Genomic DNA, 22,317 nt, shown 5'->3' with positions numbered 1-22,317 from the left:
GATCTATAAAACAGGCACATGCATTTACATGACGGCATTCTGAACCTTAATACATTAGCAGCACTTTTGAGCTAATGCATGAATGAATTTGCATCTGTTTGCTAGTAATTTGCAGCAGCTCTTCCCTGATAATTATATTTGTAACCCAACTTTTATGTACAACTACATACAGTAGCTGAACCAACGTGTTCCCAGCATCGTTCATTACCTAGATGGCACATAATATAGGTCAACATCTGAAATGTCAGGGTTAGGCTGTGGGACTGGAGAGTTAGGGTCAGGCTACGGGACGGGAGGGTTAGGCACTAGGGTATGGGTTAAGGGTTAGCAATATATACCGCTGGAGAAACAGCTGGAAGTTACCATTGGCTGACGCCGCACACAAAAGACACAGCCGGACCAAGGAAAGTCACCACTGGACCACCAGGAATGTTTTGCCGACATTCATTATGGCCATGTCGTAGTTCTCATGTTGACATAATGAATGTCAATAAAATATACAGGACCCAATTGGATGGGTCTAGGTGCAGAACCTATCATTAAAAGGCAACTAAAGCCAATACTGCTATAGAGTTGATCAGCTGTTTCAATTTATATCAAACACTATGTATCACTGAGCTGAATATTATGCATGAGATAACAAAAGCTGGGTATACACTAAGACGATGTCAGCACGATATGTAATTTCTGCCCGAAACGAAGGACATATCGGCCGCGTCGCTCAGTGTGTGTGGCCAAAACGCTTGCTCCTGCGGCCGCATGCGACATCGTCCAGTCAGCCGTGGTACACACCCAACCAGCCAATGTTGCATGCGGCCCCGTTGCAGGTAATAAAGTACTGAACGACAAGGGCGTATTTATAATGGGTGCAGGGTGTGCGGTGCACACGGGCCTCTGGGTTCAGGGTGGGCCCACACCGCATACCCTGCACTCATATTTTTTAATACCCCTCTGAAGTCCTGCGTCGACTGTAGCGCTGCACAAAACACCTGGAAAATGGCCACCGCTGCTTGTTTCCCAGCATTTTGCGCATACGCAGTAGTGAAATTGCTGGGAAAATGGCGACAGTGCCATTTTCCCAGTGACCTGCACATGCGTAGTAGACTCTGGGCACTAGTCTGTACTGCTGCGGTCAGTGCACGGCCGGCCACCGGGAGAGAGGAGGGGGCCCCAGACAGTGAATCACACGGCCCCCTCCACTCTTAATACACCTCTGTGGAACGAGGTATTGTTCCATCGTTCATTACCTCGTTCTGGTGTGTACCCAGGATCTCATATGTCGGCTGTCTAGCCAACATATCATCTGGCTGGGTACACATCGCTCAGTGTGTACCCAGCTTAAGTATGTCCAGCATGCTGTCTGCCACTTCGTAACAGTTTGGCATGTTAGGAGGGAGGTGCTTCTCTGTCTAAATTAGCAGTTAGTGACTGACAGCTGAAAAGACTTGCTGTGCATAAGAGCACTGTGTGGATTGGTAGGTAGGCAGGTCCAGTGATGTCATTGATGCTCTAGCATTTTGACCTCCTTTCAATTACATCAGGACACTATGTAAACATATCTGTGGGAGGAGCTAAATCTGTCCCTTGCTCTCTTTGTTACTCTGTAGCATGGTACCTTGACTAGAGGGTGGTATTTCTACAACTAGTAGGCAGTAGTGTGAGTAACAGTTTTCTTAAATAACTTTATCTGTGCCATCATGCAACATGGATTCAACACCATTTCTATATGCTCAGCGAACCAGATTTTCAGTGGGTAAAAGAGAATGTGATGGAATGATCTTCCTTTGGGTCTTCAAAGCTCTCTCAGAACATAAACACATTCCAACTCTTAATGGGAGTCCATGCAGGGCTTGAGGTGCACATGACCCCATAGTGAAAGTACAGTAGCCGTCATCACTATCAGCACACATTTTGCACCAGCCCTATCCGTCGTAAAGCAAATGGATCTCTGCGCACGCTTACCACCGATTGGCCACGTTTCCATCTACATGCCCTTGACACCTATGACTCGCTCGCAGTTGCTCAAAGCTGCATATGCTCGGCTACAGAGTAAGTGCAGTACGAAAAACCGCTACCTACCTTACCAACAAGAAAGCGACATTTGTAAAGCTACTGTAGCAGAAAATTTGCATAAATTACCTTCATTCTTTTTATTGTTTGTTTGTATTTAGTCCTTAAAGGCTTTATAGAGGCTGGACATTGCTGTTTCCTGACAGCAGGCATATCGCTTGGCCAGTTCTGCGAGAAAACAGACCGTTTAGTTTTGTTGGGCAGTAACCCTAGGTAAGTATATATATACCTGCATTCAGACAGTGCAATATAATTCATTTGCATGTTTTACAATGTTTAATATTAATCATTTTTTTTTAACACTGTCATACTTTCTTTCCCTCCCTTTGCATATATAATTTATAAGCTGCAACAAGACAGGGTTCAACTGTCCCAGACCTTTATTTGCCAGAGCACTTACCCCCTTCCCGTTTAGCTTATTGTCCTTATGACATGAGTTCATTATTGGCACTCAAAGTTACTCCGTCACAACAATTATTAATCCTGTGACATAATTAAGATAATGTTGTGCATCCCACTCCCATGCAACTTAAAGCTTACAAACGGGCAGAGAAATGCAGGTGGATGTAGCTTAATCTGGATGTGAGCCAAGGCTCTTGTTTTGCTCTGTCGGACCATTTATCACAGTGGTGTCTCTGTTATCAGACTCAGTGGGGGCATAATTCCATGTTGTAGCTCGCAGCTCTATTTTGGGCTGGATTCTGTAAACGCCAAAATGACGGTTCAAGCTGTTCGCATGTGAAATCTCCCATTGATCTCAGCCAAACGTGGTTCGAATGATAGGTTTGTATAATATACAAGTGTGGGCACTGACAGATTTTAGAAGTCTATAGAAGGCATAGTTATTAAGGAGCGATAGGCACAATGTTGATTAGTGTTCAGGATTTTGATGTGACCTGTGGTATGGTGTCTAAAAACAAAATCTATACTTAGAATAAGTATAGGAAAGACAATTGTTAGTCTAGCACACATTCTTTTTACCACTGGAGGGCAATGTCTTTCTATAGATTTGCTTTCCAAGAAAGGATATTATAAGGTTTTTATGTCATATTTGTATTTCTCTCTTCTGAGAGTTCTTATTTATTTCCTTCTTGTGTTCATGTCCGATTCATTCTCTCCAACATCCACCTTTTCCTCTGTAGTTCTATGTGATGACTATCACTGCTATTTTTCAGCCAGACGTTTAAGAATTTTGCCTGCACAGCGAACATCCAGCGCACTGAGATCCTGGAATATTGCCAAAGTTTGGGAAAATCCAACTATTGTATCCCCTCTATCCAGGTACTTCCTACCATTAAACAGATCAGAAAGACCTTCATGTTTTCTGGATATATCTCTCCTGACATTTCACCTCACATCATTTCATTTGTTCATCTGTCTGCCTGCATGTCCCTACTTTTTTTTAATCTACATGTATAAGTAATTTTTTTAGGTGTATTTGTGTGACCCACTGGAAGATTTAAATACATGTTTTACAGAATTTAACTTAATCCACAAATGTTTGTCCTTATGCCTTTCTCTTGTCTACTGACAATAGACACCTGTTCCACAAACTGCTTTCAACATTCTCTCTATCTCCTGTGCATAGATATATTTACTTTTAATGTTATTTTTTGCGCTGTTTGTAAGTGTTATGACTTTTCCTCATGTACTGTGTGTGGTGATCTCCTAACATTTCAGATCTGTTAATCAGGGCATCGGTGCACATGATACAGGCATGGCCGCGTTACCCTGGGTGTGCTGAGATGGCAGTCGATGGGTCTCGCATCGATGGTCTCCATCGATGGTTCCATCAGTTGTTTACGTCGTTGGCAGGAAACCATCAATAGTTTTCACCATCGCCAGGCCATCAGTGGAGGCGGGACTCGACTGACCAATCAGGGAAAGAGACGGAGCTTCACAAGCTCTGTGCCCCCAGCGCTAGGGTAGGAAAGAAAAAACATTGCCAGGTTCTCTGCCATCAATGGTGGAAAACCATCAGATCTCCTCCATCAATGGCAAAACCATCGACCCTTGGTTGCAAACCATTGATGGTTTTTAACCATCATGGTTGTTGTAAATGTTGCTTTTTAATGAATTATGAACTAGTAATGAAAATCTGGCATGATGAACAGGTCTCAACATTGTTACAAATGAATATTTCGGTAGCATTCTTGTGAATATAGGTTCACCCCACAAATTGTCTGCACTTTTTTTCTGTTTATTTTATATAGTAGTCGCATACATGTTATATGGATGTAGCACTTTATCTGCGTTACTATCTTGCCATCAAATGACATACCTGTCAACTACTTTAGTACCCTCCACCCCACCCGATATAGCAGGTGACTGTACCCTACTTTGATAAATACTGTAGTACAAAGTTCATCAGAAAGTACAGTGCTGAACATTCCAGGCATAGACAGTTCAACGCTCAGCTTTCCAATACATTTCCACATTTTCTTTTAAATTTATAACAAAACAAAACATACACTAATCTAATCTGCCAGTATCACTGATATCTCACAGGGTTACACCCCTTGCAGACAGAAATTGAAACTCTTTGCTGACATGTCAGACACCAGTATTTAGCAGTAGTTAATAATTGTATTGGTCATTCATTTATCAATGCCTAAATATTATGGAATTACTGTAAGCATCCAATAATGAAATCTAGAGCATGAGAGTAATTAATTTGTAAGTATATAATTGAATTCAGTGCTTTTCTTCTTTGGCGTTTACGAGACAATGGAAGTTTGCATTCTCCAGCTATAGAATTCTGATAACATTTCGCAATCAGTCTTCACAATAAATCGATAGATTTACTTAGTTTTAAAGGACAATTCACCTGCTGTTCTCTATTGGACATTTGATGGCACCTATTCAATATAAAAACTAGAAGTAAAAATATAGGCACTACTGTATGTGCAAAGTCCTCCAAAGAGTAAGATCAGGGATAGGCATATATACCATAGCATGGAATAATGTTGATCCCTGGCACTCCGTTAAATGTAGAGGTTATTTTGTGGTGTGTAACACTTACAACAAACCATATATATTGATAACCACAGATGATGAAGTGTTTTTTAAAAATATAATAGGGTATGTTTGGACTGTGTATTAATTAGTCGCTTTTATAGTAATCAGTGGGTTGTTGAAAGTAAAGCTGGGTACACACTAGTACATTAGATATATCACTCGATCGACAAACAATATATCGGAGGCAGATCAGCAGGTGTGTACACCCGATATTTCTGTGAACGATCTTGTCTGTATCAGGTCAGCCCTGTAGCACAGCCAATAGTAAGATATCATGCAGATATATCAGTGCATACACATGCGTGTACGGACGACCCGTCAACCGCCTGTACAATGGCTGCAGGGACCGCCGACACTGACAGCTTAACTGGGTGGGCAAATTTAAATTCCCGCCCATTTGTGAGGTCTGGCCCGACATATCAAGCAGCCGATTGGTAAGTGTGTATAGCTTACCAAATCGGCCACTCAGATGGTGTACTGGCGCTCAGCCAAAAAGTCAGGTAAGTGTGTATCCAGCTTAAAAGTATGTTAGTGAACTCACATTCATTGTACTGTAGTACCTTCTTTCAGTCAGCAGTGGTGCTATTTGTTATCATCTTCCCATATTAGTGTACAGCACATCAGCATCTCCAGGTGGTTGGAGTAGGTAATGCACCCTGTAAAGTGTTGCTGTAGTCTTAATGCTGCTTTTTCTCACTTTACAGATGTATAAATTACTGTATGCCACTCGGCTGTTGGATTACGGCTTGACATCAGTAGCTCTGCATTACTGCGAGTGCATTGCCTCTGCCTTGCTTCTTTCCAACTCTGGATCTTGTGGATCTTTCGTGCTGATATCGGAGTTAATCAAGGTAACTCAGTCCCTCACAGACATCCTAACATACCCAAGACCCGGCAATCTGGCTCTGCAGATTATAGCCCTTACTCCATATGAGCCGATAAGATGAAATAGCAGTTTCTTCTTTATTTCTGTTGCTGTCAATGGGAGTTAACTGTAGGAAACAGCCCATCTGCTTTTCTGTACTTATATAATAAAGCCCAGTGCTTTTAAAGCTAAACATTATTTCAGAGAGACGCCGTATGCACATTTTAGTAGAAACCCTGCCATTTCCCCTGTTGACATAAAACTTCTGGGAATAAACATTAATCATTAATGACTTCTCTGCTCAAATGGCCTGCAGTGAAATGTGTTTAACGCTTCAAGCTGAAGAACCAGCATTCTTGCTTAAAAATGGTAAACGATAGCTTCAGGTCTCCAGGGTGTGTTTCTTTTCAAGTCTGTAAGCCATACTTATTGCATCATCATCATCATCATATCTTTTATATATATACAGTATATATATATATATATATATATATAGAAATTTTAAAGAAGCGGCAGTCTTCATAAGAGTTAAAAAGCAATGAAAAAGTAAATACTTCGGTGCCCTCCATGCGAACAGCTGGTGCATGTAGCCCATGCGTGAATTAGAGCATTGAAACGTTGGTCCACCATACCCAGTTGTGTGTTTATTGCCACCGAATCTCAAGTATATATATATATATATTACATATATATATATATATATATATATATATATATATATATACAGACAGGTAGATAGATAGATACACACACACAAGCCATACATATTGCAAATATATTGCATCATTATCATATATAGTTTATATATATATATATATATATATATATATATATACAGTCAGGTGCATAAATATTGGGTCATTGACAGAATTTTCATATTTTGGCCTCTATTCACCACCACAATGGCTTTGAAATGAAACAAACAAGATGTGCTTTAACTGCAGACTTTCAGATTTAATTTGAGGGTAATTACATCCAAATCGGGTGAACGGTCTAGGAATTACAACGGTTTCTATATGTGCCTCCCACTTTTTAAGGGGCCAAAAGTAATGGGACTATCAACTCAAAAGCTATTTCATGGACAGGTGTGGGCTATTCCCTCGTTATTTCATTATTAATTAAGCAGGTAAAAGGTCTGGAGTTGATTCTAGGTGTGACCAAATCAACTGTTTGGAACATTCTTAAAAAGAAAGAACGCGTCGTGGTGGTGAATAGAGGACAAAATATGAAAATTCTGTCAATGTCCCAATATTTATGCACCTTACTGTATATACACGCATGCATATATCTATCTATCTATCTATCTATCTATCTATCTATCTATCTATCCTGCAATTGGTAAAACCTGTTACAGCAGATACGTGCACCTTTTTCATGTGCAGATGGGTTGGGTACAGGATCCCGGCGGTCAGAATACCAACATCGGCATCCCGACTGGGTTAGGATACAACTGTTGGTCAGTATCCTAAGCCCCCCCTCTCCCTAACCCTCACTTCTCGCTGCCTAAACCTAACCTCGCCCCACACCCTAAACCCAACCCTACCACCTTAGTGCCTAACTCTAACCCTCCCTCTAGTGCCTAACCCTAACCCCTAAACCCAGTACCTACTGTCTGGATGCCGACGCCTGGATTCTGACAGGCGTCGGGATTCTGGTGCCTACATTCTAAGCGCCGGCATCCAGACTGTCGGTATTATGACCACATCCAGTGCAAATTACAGTGAAATCTTATGAGCTTTGTCAAATGGTAAAAAAGTTAATAAAATTGCAATTATATTATGGGTAAAAAGTCATATGGCTGTTATTATCAGGCCCGCCAAGAGCCGCTGTGGGCCCGGGTAACAGGGGGAGTGGCCTAATCGTGGGAGGCGGGGCCATGCCCCCTTCCCGCAAAGAAAAGTTTTGCTCTGTGAGCCCCCTCAGCCCTACTCAAAGCTAGGGGGGGCGCGATCAGTGTGACTTCTGCTCAGCAGCCATGAGCAGTCTCCCACTGCAGCTGGGGGAGGCTGCGCCGGGCTCCCCCCCCCCCCCCCCCCCTCTCGGTGCCCCTGGTTATTATGCATGCATTCACTTAGAGGTTTATGCAATTAACAGCTCACTTATGTCTTGCTCCTCACTTCCCTCCTATCAGTACTCCTCTTACTCCTGTGGGCGGCTGTGTACACTCCTACAAAAACTGATGCCCTCTCTCCAGCATGACGGCCCAATTCTTACATTTTATGGTAGATTTTTTGGTAGATTCACAGGAAATATTCCTCTATTTTTTTATTGCTCTACAATAGTGAATGTTACATTGATATTCCACATGCATAAATGTAGTTTTCTTCTGATAACATCCTGGAATAAATAACAGTTTTTATCTTACAGGCATTATATAGGAAAAAAGGAAAAAAGAGGAAAGAAAACTACTTTTTCATGATTCTTCCTATAAGTGCTATCATTAATATAATGCAGCACCCAGATATCGATGCCAAAATATAATCAACTACTTCTCCTGAGTATAGGGATAATGTATATGTTTTCTGTAATGTCCTCACACCGTTATAGGGTCCATGAACAAAAGTGCATTTTAGAATCAAATGTTTTTTTTTTTTTTTTTCGCTTCCCTTGTGAGATGATGCAAATGCACAGCTATGACCTGAGGCTCTGGTTTATTATTAATATTAGATATACATAGGCCCTAGGCTTGTCAACTAGGTCCCATGCTAGCAACCTTGAAAAGAATAACTAGATTGGGAGTGAATTGAACAATGTGCTCCGCCATTTGGGTTATCAGCAGAACCAAATAGTGCTTCTCTACAGAAGTTTTCTGTCTTCCCAGATCTGGTCAGATGGGTTACTTACCAATAAGTGCTAGAGAATCGGTTCGGTTTATTGAAATACGAACACACCCGAACTTAGGGGTTCCAAGTCATATCGAGTCCCGAATCCAGATTCACTAGTAGAACAGAGTCAGGGGATTGTACACACTGCAGTGTGCATGTCTGGAGCATCCAAAGGACCCATAGCAACCATAGTTGCCTGTAAAGGGGTGTGATGCAAAATGTCGACACCAGATTATCAACATTAGAATATTGACGTGGCAGGGGGTCATAATGACAAATGTCGACATTGACAGAATGTCCACATTGTGAATTTCTACAGTCGGCAAATCGACATTCACCTCACCAATGTGGTGTTGCATTGGCGAGGTGAGTATCCCTAACATCATTGACAGATGCCAACCAGCGGATCAGCGATTCCAGTCAGATTGGGGACTCGGGGAAGCGGCTGCCTGATGTATGGGGCCCTTTAACCAACATTGTTAGAATATCAGTTGTTGACATTCTATTGTCAACATTAACAATGTTGACATTCTGTCATGTCGACATTCTGTCATTGTTAACATTGTGAACGTGTACCCTGAAAAGTGAAAGTTACACACAATAAATACCCAGGTTGTAAATATACATTTATTTGAGCAAAGTAAACACATTTGCCACCTATTTTTTCACATATCTTTATTAAGCAGCATACACACTATATGATCCATGGAACGATCTATCGTTCCGACGTGGATCGGAACAATAAATTGTGCAGATCGCATTATGTGTACGGACTATTTGCGCTCTCCCGCGGTTGCATTCGGTATCATTTGGTCAGCCCTGCTGCACGGCCAACCAGACAATATTGCATGCAGCTACGTTGCAGGTAATGAAGGACGAAACAAGAGATCGTTCCGTCGTTCATTACATCGCTCAATGTATACTGTTGGTACGATATGTCAGCTGACATATCGTCCGGGTACACATCGGCAAATGAGACCCTTAATAAAAAAAAGAATATATATATTTTTTAAATCAATTATCGCTATTTAAAACCAGACTTCTGATATGGATGTATGAGTACATTATTTTGCGGAGCATGGATAAGTGCAAACAAAAGTCTGATGTCCAATTCTAGAAGAGCCCCCATGTGTTTACAATCAGCAACAATTTTTATTTCCAAACTACATACTAAAGTGCAAGAAGGTAAAAAGGACATATTTGTGCAAAACTGAATGTGCTGCATGTACACATACTGTATTTTGTGGTTAGTGTGTGACCTTTGCCTTGATCTTTGCCTTGCCAAGAAAAGTGATTAAAACAAGTTGAAACCACAAATCAATTTCATGGTTGCTAATAGGAAACTATTGCATGATGCGTGCTCTAAATTTCTTGTCTTTGGTAACTCTACAGCTAGCGGACCGTCTGAGGTACTCAGATCCACAGCTTCTAGAACGTCCTGAGCTGGAGCAGAACCAGGAGCCAGTTTGGCTTCTCCAGCTTCGTACCCTACTTCTACGAGTTCAGGTAAATGACAATTAGATTGATTCAACAAACAAATAAATGTACTTTGTTTTCAGGACATGTGGATGTTGTGCAGATCTAGTATGGTTACTAAGTAAAAAAAAACACGCTAAAGTGACTGTTGTGGAATGAAAATCATAGCTTATAAATATGGAAATATTTTTTATGTAATTATGGCAAACATATGACTGATAATGTGTTATGTGTGAATGTAGATATAGGCCTATATGAAACAGGTACTGGCTGGCCCAGGCATTGAGAAAATATGTTGTATATGTCATGTCACAGCTTCACAGATTCATTTAAATGGAAAGTTGAGGTGAGTAGCAGTCCTGCTGATTGGTCAGCATGTAAACTTTAATAAAGCCTATTTGCAGTAGGGGTGTGCATCGGCCACTTTTCGTGTTTTGTGTTTTGGTTTTGGATCTGGATCTTTGTTCGTGTTTTGGATCTGGATTGGTTTTGCCAAAACCACCCTTCCGTGTTTTGGGTTTTGTGTTTTGGATCTGTATTTTTTTGAAAAAAAGCATAAAAACAGCTAAAATCACAGAATTTGTAGGTTTTTCTGCTCCTATGCTATTATTAACCTCAATAACCTTAATTTCCACTCATTTCCAGTCTATTCTGAACACCTCGCACCTCACAATAGTGTTTTTATGTCCAAAAGGTTGCACCGAGGTAGCTGGATGACTATGCTAAGCGACACGAGTGGGCGGCACAAACACGTGACCCATCTAGGCGTGATACTGCAGTGGCAGACAGGATGGCAGTTTGAAAAACTAGGCCCCAAACTGTACATAATGCAAAGAAAAAAAAGAGGTGCAAGATGGAATTGTCCTTGGGCCCTCCCACCCACCCTTATGTTGTATAAACAGGACATGCACACTTTAACAAACCAATCATTTCAGCGCCAGGGTCTGCCACACAACTGTGGCTGAAATGATTGGTTCGTTTGGGCCCCCACAAAACAAGCTGGCAATTAATGTGTCCCTGCACAAACTGGCTCTACGGAGGCAAGATGTCATCCTCATCCTCCTCATCCACCGATTCCTCACCCTCTTCAGTGTGTACATCCTCATCCTCACAAAGTATTAACTCGTCCCCACTTGAATCCATCACCACAGGTCCCTCTGTACGTTCTGGAGGCTGGTCTCCCTGGAAGAGCTGATAATTCATTTTGATGAACATCATCTTCTCCACATTCTGTGGAAGCAACCTCCTACGCCTTTCGCTGACAAGGTTCCCGGCTGCACTAAACACTCTTTCGGAGTACACACTGGAGGGGGGGCAACTCAGGTAAAATAGAGCCAGTTTGTACAGGGGCCTCCAAATTGCCTCTTTTTCCTGCCAGTACAGGTATGGACTGTCTGACTTGCCTACTTGGATGCTGTCACCGATGTAATCCTCCTCCATTCTGTCAATGGTGACAGTATCATATGCAGTGACAGTAGACATGTCAGAAATTGTTGCCAGGTCCTTCAGTCCGGACCAGATGTCCAAACTTGGTCCTGCCTGCCCTGCATCACCGCCAGCGGGTTGCTTAGGATACCTAAGTTTTTTCCTGGCAGCCCCAGTTGCGGGAGAAAATGAAGAAGGAGCTGTTGACGTGTCACGTTCCGCTTCAGCTGACAGTGTGTTCACCAGCAGGTCTTTGCACCTCTGCAGGCTTGTGTTGGCCGGAAAGAGAGACACCACATAGGCTTTAAACCTAGGATCGGGCACGGTGGCCAAAATGTAGTGGTCTGATTTCAACAGATTGACCACCCTGGAATCCTGGCAAAGCGAATGAAGGGCTTCATCCACAAGTCCCACATGCCGAGCGGAATCGCTCCGTCTTAGCTCCTCCTTCACTTTCTCCAGCTGCTTCTGCAAAAGCCTGATGAGGGGAATGACCTGACTCAAGCTGGCAGTGTCTGAACTGACTTCACGTGTGGCAAGTTCGAAGGGCTGGAGAACCTTGCACAACACGGAAATCATTCTCCACTGCGCTTGAGTCAGGTGCATACCCCCTCCTTTGCCTATGTCATAGGTGGATGTATAGGCTTGAATGGCCTTTTGCTGCTCCTCCATCCTCTGAAGCATATAGAGGGTTGAGTTCCACCGCGTCACAACCTCTTGCTTCAGGTGATGGCGGGGCAGGTTCAAGAGTGTTTGCTGGCGCTCCAGTCTTCGGCACGCAGTCGCTGAATGGCGAAAGTGGCAAGAAATTTTTCGGGCCACCCAAAGCGTCTCCTGCACGCCCCTGTCGCTTTTCAGTAAATTCTGCACCACCAAGTTTATTGTGTGAGCAAAACATGGGACGTGCTGGAACTTGCCCAGATGTAATGCCGCACAATATTGGTGGTGTTGTCAGATATCACAAATCCCCAGGAGAGTCTAAGTGGGGTAAGCCACTGGGCGATGATTTCCCTCAGTTTCTCTAAGAGGGTGTCGGCGGTGTGCCTCTTACTGAAACCGATGATACACAGCGTAGCCTGCCTTGGTACGAGCTGGCGTTTCTGAGATGCTGCTACTGGTGACGCTGCTGCTGTTGCTGCGTAAGGTGATACATCTACCCAGTGGGCTGTCACAGTCATATAGTCCTTAGTCTGCCCTGTTCCACTTGTCCACATGTCCGTGGTTAAGTGGACATTGTGTACAACGGCATTTTTCAGGACACTGAGGACACTTTTTCTGATGTTTCTGTACAGTCTTGGTATCGCCTGCCTAGTGAAGTGGAATCTAGACGGGATTTGGAACCGGGGACACACTACCTCCATCAATTGTCTAAATCCCACTGCACTAATGGCAGATACCGGACGCACGTCTAACACCAACATAGCAGTCAAGGCCTCAGTTATACGTTTTGCTTCAGGATGACTGCTGTCGTACTTCATCCTCCTCGCTAAGGACTGTTGGAGGGTCAATTGTTTAGTAAAAGTAGTGGTGTTCCTACTTCCTCTCTGGGATGATGAACGACTACCAGCAGCAGCAACAGCAGCAGCGGCAGCAGTAGGCGTAGCAATGCAGGATCCTCCGGAGGAATCCCGGATAGGAGAGTCAGTCATGCCAGTGACATGGCCTGCAGGACTACTTCCGATCCTGACTAAGGAGGAAATTGACGAGGAGGGAGTTGACGGTGTGGTTTGCAGGCGCTTGGATACAACAGGACAACGGGATTTAGGTGTCCCTGGACTGCTTACGGTCTTAGCCAAATTTTCTGAACTTGACAGTAACTTTTTATGAACGCGCTGCAGGTGCCGTATAAGGGAGGATGTTCTTAGGTGGTTGACGTCCCTACCCCTACTTATTTCACCTTTACATATTGTACATATGGCAAGACAGTTGTTGTCCGGATTTGGATAGAAATATTGCCAGACAAAAGAGGTGGAATGTTTGGTCTTCTGCCCAGGCATGACCGTGATGGGCTTTTTCATCCCACGGACAACAACTGTCTCCCCCGGAGCATGATTTAAACAAACCACATCACCATCAGAATCCTCCTCGCCAACTTCCTCCTCAGCGCCAGCTACACCAGTATCCTCATCCTGTTGTACTTCAACAGTGACATCTTCAATTTGCATATCAGCAAGTGGACTGTGGGTGCTCCATTCAGCACTTGCAGGGGGCGTGCAAATGGTGGAAAGAGCCACCTCTTCCCGTCCAGTGCTGGGAAGGTCAGGCATCGCAACCACCACCACAACTCTTTTGATTTTTTTAGGGGGAGGAGGGCTTCCATCGTCATGTGAAGCTGAACCACTAGTCATGAACATACTAGGGATCGACCTTAGCCGTTGGTTGCCACTCCGTGTCGTAAATGGCATATTGGCAAGTTTACGTTTCTCTTCAGCTGATTTAAATTTTTTTTTCAAGGTCATTTTCCTGAACTTTGTCATTTGGGATTGTATGTGCCCTCTATTATGACATTGGGCATCGGCCTTGGCAGACGACGTTGATGGCATGTTATCGTCTATGTCATGACTAGTTGCAGCAGCTTCAGCACTAGGAGGAAGTGGTTCTTGATCTTTCTCTATTTTATTTTTATCGGAGAAAGTTTGGTCCTCCATTTTTGTTATATCGATTTGATATATACGTGCGGCTAAACACAGAAAATATTTTTTTATTTTTGCTGGAGAGTAGTGCACTTTGTGGGTTACACCAGTCTTTAAGAAATGAGCCAGCCGGCTCTTTACTTATGGGACACAGGCGCACGCTTGGCGCTGCTCCTTTGTTGATGCACGTGCGGCTACTGCGCACACAATTCACAAACACAGAAAATATTTTTTTTTTTGGTTTGGAGTGTACTTTGGGGGTTACAGCATCCTTTAACGGTCAAGCCAGCCGGCCCTTTACTTATGACACAGGCGCACGCTTGGCACTACTTTGTTGATGCACGTGCGGCTACTGCGCACACAATTCGCAAACACAGAAAAAATATTTTGTTATTTGGTTTGGAGTGTACTTTGTGGGTTACAGCACCCTTTAACGGTCAAGCCAGCCGGCCCTTTACTTATGACACAGGCGCACGCTTGGCACTACTTTGTTGATGCAAGTGCGGCTACTGCGCACACAATTCACAAACACAGAAAATATTTTTTTTTTTGGTTTGGACTGGAGTGTACTTTGGGGGTTACAGCACCCTTTAACGGTCAAGCCAGCCGGCCCTTTACTTATGACACAGGCGCACGCTTGGCACTACTTTGTTGATGCACGTGCGGCTACTGCGCACACAATTCACAAACACAGAAAAAAAAATTTTTTTTGGTTTGGACTGGAGTGTACTTTGGGGGTTACAGCACCCTTTAACGGTCAAGCCAGCCGGCCCTTTACTTATGACACAGGCGCACGCTTGGCACTACTTTGTTGATGCACGTGCGGCTACTGCGCACACAATTCACAAACACAGAAAAAAATTTTTTTTTTGGTTTGGACTGGAGTGTACTTTGGGGGTTACAGCACCCTTTAATGGTCAAGCCAGCCGGCCCTTTACTTAAGACACAGGCGCACGCTTGGCACTACTTTGTTGATGCACGTGCGGCTACTGCGCACACAATTCACAAACACTGAAAATATTATTTTTTTTGGTTGGGACTGGAGTGTACTTTGTGGGTTACAGCACCCTTTAACGGTCAAGCCAGCTGGCCCTTTACTTATGACACAGGCGCACGCCTGGCACTACTTTGTTGATGCACGTGCGGCTACTGCGCACACAATTCACAAACACAGAAAATTATTTTTTTTTTGGTTTGGACTGGAGTGTACTTTGGGGGTTACAGCACCCTTTAACGGTCAAGCCAGCCGGCCCTTTACTTATGACACAGGCGCACGCTTGGCACTACTTTGTTGATGCACGTGCGGCTACTGCGCACACAATTCACAAACACACAAAAAATATTATTTTTTTAGCACTTGGGGGGAGCACCCCAGATGGACAGAGCACCCCCTGGACAACACTACAGCACCCCTTTAGGACTGGGACACTGCACAGGACTTTGGAGTGGACACAACCCCTATGGAGAACTGACTGCACAACACAGTCCAGCCAGCCCCTATGGACTTTGAAGTAGTGGACACAGCCCCTATTAACAACAGCAGCACAGCACAACACAGCCAGCCCCTATGGACTTTGAAGTAGTGGACAACAGCAGCACAGCGCAGCACAGCACAGCACAACACTACTCTGCACTACACTACACTACACTACACAGCCCAGCCAGCCCTAACTCCCACCCTCCCTCTTCACTGTCCACAGCCGAGTGAGAAAATGACGCTGACGCGGGTACCTTATATAGGATCCAAAACCCTCGAGACCCGGAAGGCGGGATGATGACGTTTTGCCTCGATTTCAGATCCGAGTCAGGCGGGAAAAGTCGAGCCTGACTCGGATCGGCCTCAGATCGGGGGGGCTCGGGGGGGTTCGGATTTCAGAAATCCGAACCCGCTCACCCCTAATTTGCAGGTACAACTCTGACCAATTTTGGTGCTGATTCACTGAACAAATGTAAATGTATAGTAAAAAAAATATTGATCTTATGAAATAACAGTACATTTTGTGTACTTATGTGTATAGGTTGTAAATTTAGCTACAGTTGTTGGTGCTTCTCCAGAGAACAGTGAATGGAGGAGTGCAAACCAGTCTACTGGAATGGCCCCTTTCTCTGACTGATAGAGCCACTGGCTATACATGGAATTTCTCCTGTCCTTAGCTGTATCCCAATTGGCTGTAAAAAAAAACAAATTCTTGAATTCAGGAAGAACTTGCATTTTCCATTTTGATAGAGTATTAATACAGTTACAAAGTTACATTAATGCATGTATAGATGATTCTATTTATGTCATCACTTCAATATGTATTAGAAGTACAGATATGTCCTTCCTTGTCTATCCTCTGTGTGTTATGAGTTGCCCCTGTTCGACTCCCGACGTGGTGCAGAAAACAGCCGCTGACACTATAACATATTATTATTATTATAAATTATTTATATGGCGCCACAAGTGTTCCGCAGCACCTTACAAAGTACATAAACAAATAAGTAACCAGCGACTTACAAAACAATACAACACATGGACAAGGATAATAAATATTGCTATATTAGCATCCTTTACACCCACATAAGCAGCCAAGTGTTAGTTGCCCTAGTGGGGAGTAAGAGATTAATGAAAACACAGTAGGGAGAAGCACAAGAGGGTAGAGGGCCTTGCTCAAAAGAGATTACATTCTAAAATGGAGGGGCAGACAAACAGGAGTGACACAGATGGCGTAGGCAGGGAGGAAGGTGTATGTAGCAGCAAGTTAGGATGACAGCTGGAAGGCTTTAATGAAGTAGTGGGTCTTAAGAGCTCATTTGAATGATTGTAGAGAGGTGCAGAGTCTGATGGGGAGAGGGAGTTCCAAAGGTGGGGAGCAGTGTGGGCAAAATCTTGGAGGCGGGAATGGGAGGAAGCAATCAATTGGCATGAAAGGCGGCATGTATGAAGTGAACGAAAAGGGCAGAGTGAAGGGAGATGAGATCAGAGATGTAAAGGGGAGAGGAATGGGTGAGGGCTTTGTAAGTGAGTGTGAGATCCTTGAATTGGGTTCTGAAAGGGTAGGGAAGCCAGTGGAGGGCTTGTAGGAGATGGGAGACAGATGTAGAGCATTTGGAGAAGAAGATGAGCCGAGCAGCAACATTGAGCACAGACTGGAGAGGAGAGAGATGGGATTTGGGGAGGCCATATAGGAGGAGGTTACAGTAGTCCAATCTGGAAATGACTAGTGACTGTATGAGGGTTTTGGTGGCATCCTGGTTGAGAAAGGATCTGATCTTGGAAATTCTCTTGAAATGGAAACGACAGGATTGTGAGAGGTTCTGAATATGTGGTTTGAAGGAGAGGGAAGAGTCCAGGATGACTCCAAGACAACGCACTTTGGGACTAGATGAGAGTTATGCCATCTATTGATAAGGAAATAGTGGGAAATTAGGTTACATGGGAGGGTGGGAAGATGATCAGCTCAGTCTTAGACATATTAAGTTTGAGAAACTATTGGGAGCATCACCCCCACTTTGTTTACATCTATTTGGACACATCCATTTGGATCACCTACTTTTTGCCTGAAGTAGCCCTTGGGAATACAAGGATCTAGCCACTTAGGAGACACTCACTATTGGTCGCAGCCAGACATCTGCTGCTTATGGATACCGCATGACTTGAGGACCCAGCAATTGGATATAATATAATACTTCCAAAAGGGACATCCCTCTAGCGGCAACTCGGACCACCATCCAGCAGACAGTCTCCATATACCATCATTGGCATTTCCTACATCCCCGTACAAGGACTATATGTGAACAGACTATTACAGACTTGAGGTTGTGGGTGAGATCGTATGTTATTAATGTCATATGTTTACTGCACTTATCCAACTTTTGAACAATTTTTAAATAAATTTTTATTAAACATTTGAACGTATCAAGTACCATATTTTATTCATGTAATACATGTAATTGATATTTTCAGCGCTACTTTTTCTTTTTCTACCTTTTAAGTTTGAGAAATCGCTGGGACATCCAGGAAGAGATAGCAGAGAGATAGTTGGAGATACGAGTTAGTAGAGAGGAGGAGAGATCAGGTGAGGAAAGGTAGATCTGAGTATCATCAGCATAGAGTTTACCTACAGAGGACATAGAGAGAGAGAATAGGAGAGGACCAAGAACAGAACCTTGGGTAACACCTACTTTAAGAGGCTGTGGGGGGGAGGAGGAGTCATGAGCGGAAACAGAGAAGGAACGGTCAGAGAGGTAGGAGGACAGCCAGGAGAGTGCAGTGTCACGTAGACCAAGGGAGTGAAGGATATGCAGCAGGAGAGGGTGGTCCACAGTGTCAAAAGCAGCAGAGAGTAGAATGAGCAGGTCCTTGAATTTGGCAGCAAGGAGGTCATTGCTGACTTTCGTGAGGGCAGTTTCAGTGGAATGGAGAGAACAGAAGCCAGACTGAAAAGGATCAAGGGAGTGGGAGGAAAGAAATGTGGTGAGGTGGTTATAAACAATACGCTCAAGGATTTTGGAGGCAAAAGGGAGGAGAGAGATGGGTCGGTAGTTAGAGGGAATGTTTGGATCAAGGGTAGGTTTTTTAAGAATGGGGAGACAAGGGCATGGTTGAATGCTGAAGGGACAGTGCCAGAAGAGAGGGAGAGGTTAATGAGGTGGGCAAGATGGGAGCAGGCAGAAGGAGAGAGGTAGTGGAGGAGGCGGAAGGGGATGGAGTCAAGGGGAGAGGTGGAAGGGGGGGAGGACTGGATGAGGGCCTTTACTTCCTCTCCAGATACAGGGGAGAAGGATGTCAGAGTCGGTAAAATGGATGGGGAGAGGTTATCCGGGAAAGGTGGAGGTGGAGAGCTGGGGGACTGGTTGGATATGATGTCCTGACATATGGAATCAATTTTAGATGTAAAATAGGTGGCAAAGTCAATGGCAGAGAGCAAGGAGGGGAGATGAGGAGGAGGTGGGCAGAGGAGGGAGTTGAAGGTGGAAAAGAGACACTGGGGATTTGAGGACTGTGAGGAGATGATATTCTTGAAATATGACTGTTTAGACAGGGAAAGGGCTGCACTGTAGGATGACAGCAGGAATCTGAAATGGAGAAAATCTGCCTGAGTGCGTGATCTTCTCCACTGTCACTCGGCGGATCAAGAACATTTATTCAGGTATCTGGTGCATTTGGAATGCTAGGGTTGAGGTGTGGATTTGCGAGGGTGAGTAGTGATCGCCAGGGCAACAGAGTTCAGAGCAGAAGTAAGGGAGGCATTGTATAGGGAAGCAGCTTGCTTGTTCAGCTCAGGAGAAAGAGAGGATAGGGGAGAGAAATGAGTCAAGTAGGGAAGAAAAGAAACAGGACCTCATTCAGAGGCGGTCGTTAGTTGCAAGCGGTCGCACTGAATCAGGGCGGCCGCTTGCATCCTGAACAACCACCTCCTTGTCGATCGCTAAGCTGTGGGTTAACACCCACAGCTCTAGCGACCGACATGGGTGATGGTCGCGATGGTCAAGACCATCGCAACCATCGGGGCTTACGACCAGACCCTAAGGTTGGGTCGGGGCACACGTAAGCCCGAGGGAGCTTCCTGCTCTGATGAGCAGGAAGCACCCCACTGACACCAGCAATGATGTCAGTGGGGCCGCCCCCAAACGGCAAGCATTCCGGCGGGAACGCCTCCGTTTGGGCAGGCACGCCCCCTGCCTGCTTCCCAAACGGGGCGAGCTGTCACTCACCATCGACAGCTCGCCCAGTCTGCTGCGAGACCCCTAGCGATGGAGCGTCCGCCGCTAGCCGGGTCTCACGCATGCGCACGATGGAGCCAGCTCCGTCGTGCGCATGCCCAGTGGGGCAACATCGAGTCAGTTGCGAGCGCTCAGCGCTTGCAACCGACTCTGAATGACCCCCATAGTGTCGATAGCTTCAATGTTACTCTTTGTGATGGTGGATTTCAGAGGTAGAAGAGGGGAAGGAGAGAGGGATAGTTTAAAAGAGAGAAGGTGATGGTCACAGAGAGGGGGAATGGGGAATTGGAGTAGGCAGAAATATCACAATGGTGAGTGAATACCAGATCAAGTAAATGCCCACTCCATTGGGAGAGGCCAGATGAGGAAGTGAGGGTGAGGAGTTTGGAGGCAGAGGATTTTGTGGGGATATCAGTTGGAATATTGAAGTCATCTAGGATAATAGGGGAAAGGTCTGAGGAGAGAAAGTGAGTCAGCCATGAAGCAAAGTTGTCAAGGAACTTGGAGGGAGGGCCAGGGGGACGTTAAATGACAGCTACTCTGAGGTGTACTGGTTGGAAGAGGCGTATAGCATGAACTTCAAATGTAGAGAATATAAGGGATGGTGCTGAGGGTATGAGTTTTTATGAGTAACCAGGGGATAGAAGGACCCCAACACCATCCCCATGGCAACCCCCAGGCCAGGGAGTATGGGAGAATGTGAGGCTCCTATAGGAGAGAGCTGCAGGAGAAGTGGTATCAGAGGGTAAAATCCAGGTTTCAGTAATGGCAAGAAGATTCAGGGAGTTGGAGATGAAAAGGTCAGGGGTGAGGGCCAGTTTGTTACAGACTGATCTGGCATTCCAGAGGACACAGGATAGAGTTACTGAGTTGATAGGAGAAATGTGAATGAGATTATCAGGGTTGCTATAGCATGGGGATGAGATTACTTTGGGAGACAGATGAATAGAGTGTAGGGATCATGCGGGCTCCTGTGCTAGTAGGGGTACCCGTAGGATGTGGGCAGGAAGGGAAATTAAGGAGACGTGGATGGAGGTGGGGTGAAGTGACAGGTGGCGAGATGCACTAACAGAGTGCAAAACTTACCGCCAGATACCGCAGTTGTGCAGGTCGCATATGCACTAACATATGCGATCTGTACAGCAAAGAACAGCTCTTCCGATATGAGCTGTCCTTTTTGATCCCTGCCACTTTGTGGACTTCTGGGTTTATGACCCGGGAGTCCATCTGCACATGCGCAGAGTGACGCGGCGGCCGCGGGGCATGCTGGGAGGGATCCGATCGGATCCCTCATAGGCAGCGCAATGCGGTAGAAGCCCAAAGGCTTCTATAGGGTAACGCCCAGCGGCCAGGACAATGATGCATACGGAAAATGTGGTAAACAGGGGTTTTACCGCATTTTCTGTTTAGTGCGTCCCGCCCAGGGAGAGAAGTGAGGGAGGAGAGATTATCAGTGAGGTAGTAGGATCCTGGTGGGTATAAGAGGAAGAAGATTAAGTGATGGCAGAGAGGGGGAGGAAGGCAGAGAGAGAAGGGGAGATAGGAGGAGGTGGAGGAGACCATGGGAAAAGGATAGAGGTGGAATCAGGGGGAAGAACAAAAGATTAGGTAGAAACTGAGTGAAGGGAGGAGTTGAAGATAACATGGTCATGGTAAGGATGAGGTAAATAAGAGAAGGAAACTTTGAAAGTATGAATGAAGAAAAAATATAAGAGAATGTGCAGATTTCCAGGAATGTTAAAAACAAATGTCAGCACAACAAAAATATATTATTGAGTATAGTAAAAGTGGAGATTAGATGGGAGCAGAAATTGAATATTAGAGTAGAGAATGGTAGTAGCTAGATGAAGTAAGACTAGGCAGAAGAGCTAAGGTAAAAATACATTATTAGAGAGGTGAACTGACATTAACATTGTTCATTAAGATTAAGGGGAAAATTTACTAAAGTGAGATGTTTTAGAAGTGAGTTTTAAAAGTGATGTTGCCCATAGCAACCAATCAGATTCTAGCTATTATCTTCTAGAAGGTGCTATTTAAATATTAAGTAGAATCTGATTGGTTGCTATGGGCAACATCACTTTTAAAACTCACTTCTAAAAACTCTCACTTTAGTAAATTTACCCCTATGTGTTAAGCAGAGGCAGTACAAATAGTAGCAAGTGAGGCTCAAAGTTTTGTAGCAACCAGAGACCCTGATTCAGAGGTGCTCGCTATTTGCGACCGCTCTCTCTGAATCAGGGCGGGATGGGTTTTTTTACCGGCCTCCTTGTGGTAGGGTCTCATCCCCCACAAGCCCCAG

At 44.6% G+C, this 22,317-nt stretch overlaps 1 protein-coding gene across 1 annotated transcript in view; it reads left to right on the top strand.

Moving 5' to 3' along the window:
- Nucleotides 1–22,317, top strand: part of SEC16B (SEC16 homolog B, endoplasmic reticulum export factor) — a 222,747-nt gene that overhangs the window by 93,161 nt on the left and 107,269 nt on the right. The window contains exons 14-17 of the mRNA XM_088461883.1: nt 2,172–2,283; nt 3,246–3,351; nt 5,793–5,939; nt 10,171–10,284. Coding sequence (XP_088318009.1) covers nt 2,172–2,283; nt 3,246–3,351; nt 5,793–5,939; nt 10,171–10,284 — 479 coding nt within the window. The remainder of the gene's footprint in view (nt 1–2,171; nt 2,284–3,245; nt 3,352–5,792; nt 5,940–10,170; nt 10,285–22,317) is intronic.

This window comes from Taudactylus pleione, unplaced genomic scaffold (genome assembly GCF_031769625.1).
Source record: "Taudactylus pleione unplaced genomic scaffold, aTauple2 ptg001123l, whole genome shotgun sequence".
Taxonomy (NCBI): Eukaryota; Metazoa; Chordata; class Amphibia; order Anura; family Myobatrachidae; genus Taudactylus; species Taudactylus pleione.
Note: the sequence above shows the minus strand (reverse complement) of the source record. Positions and strands in the feature narration are given on the sequence as shown.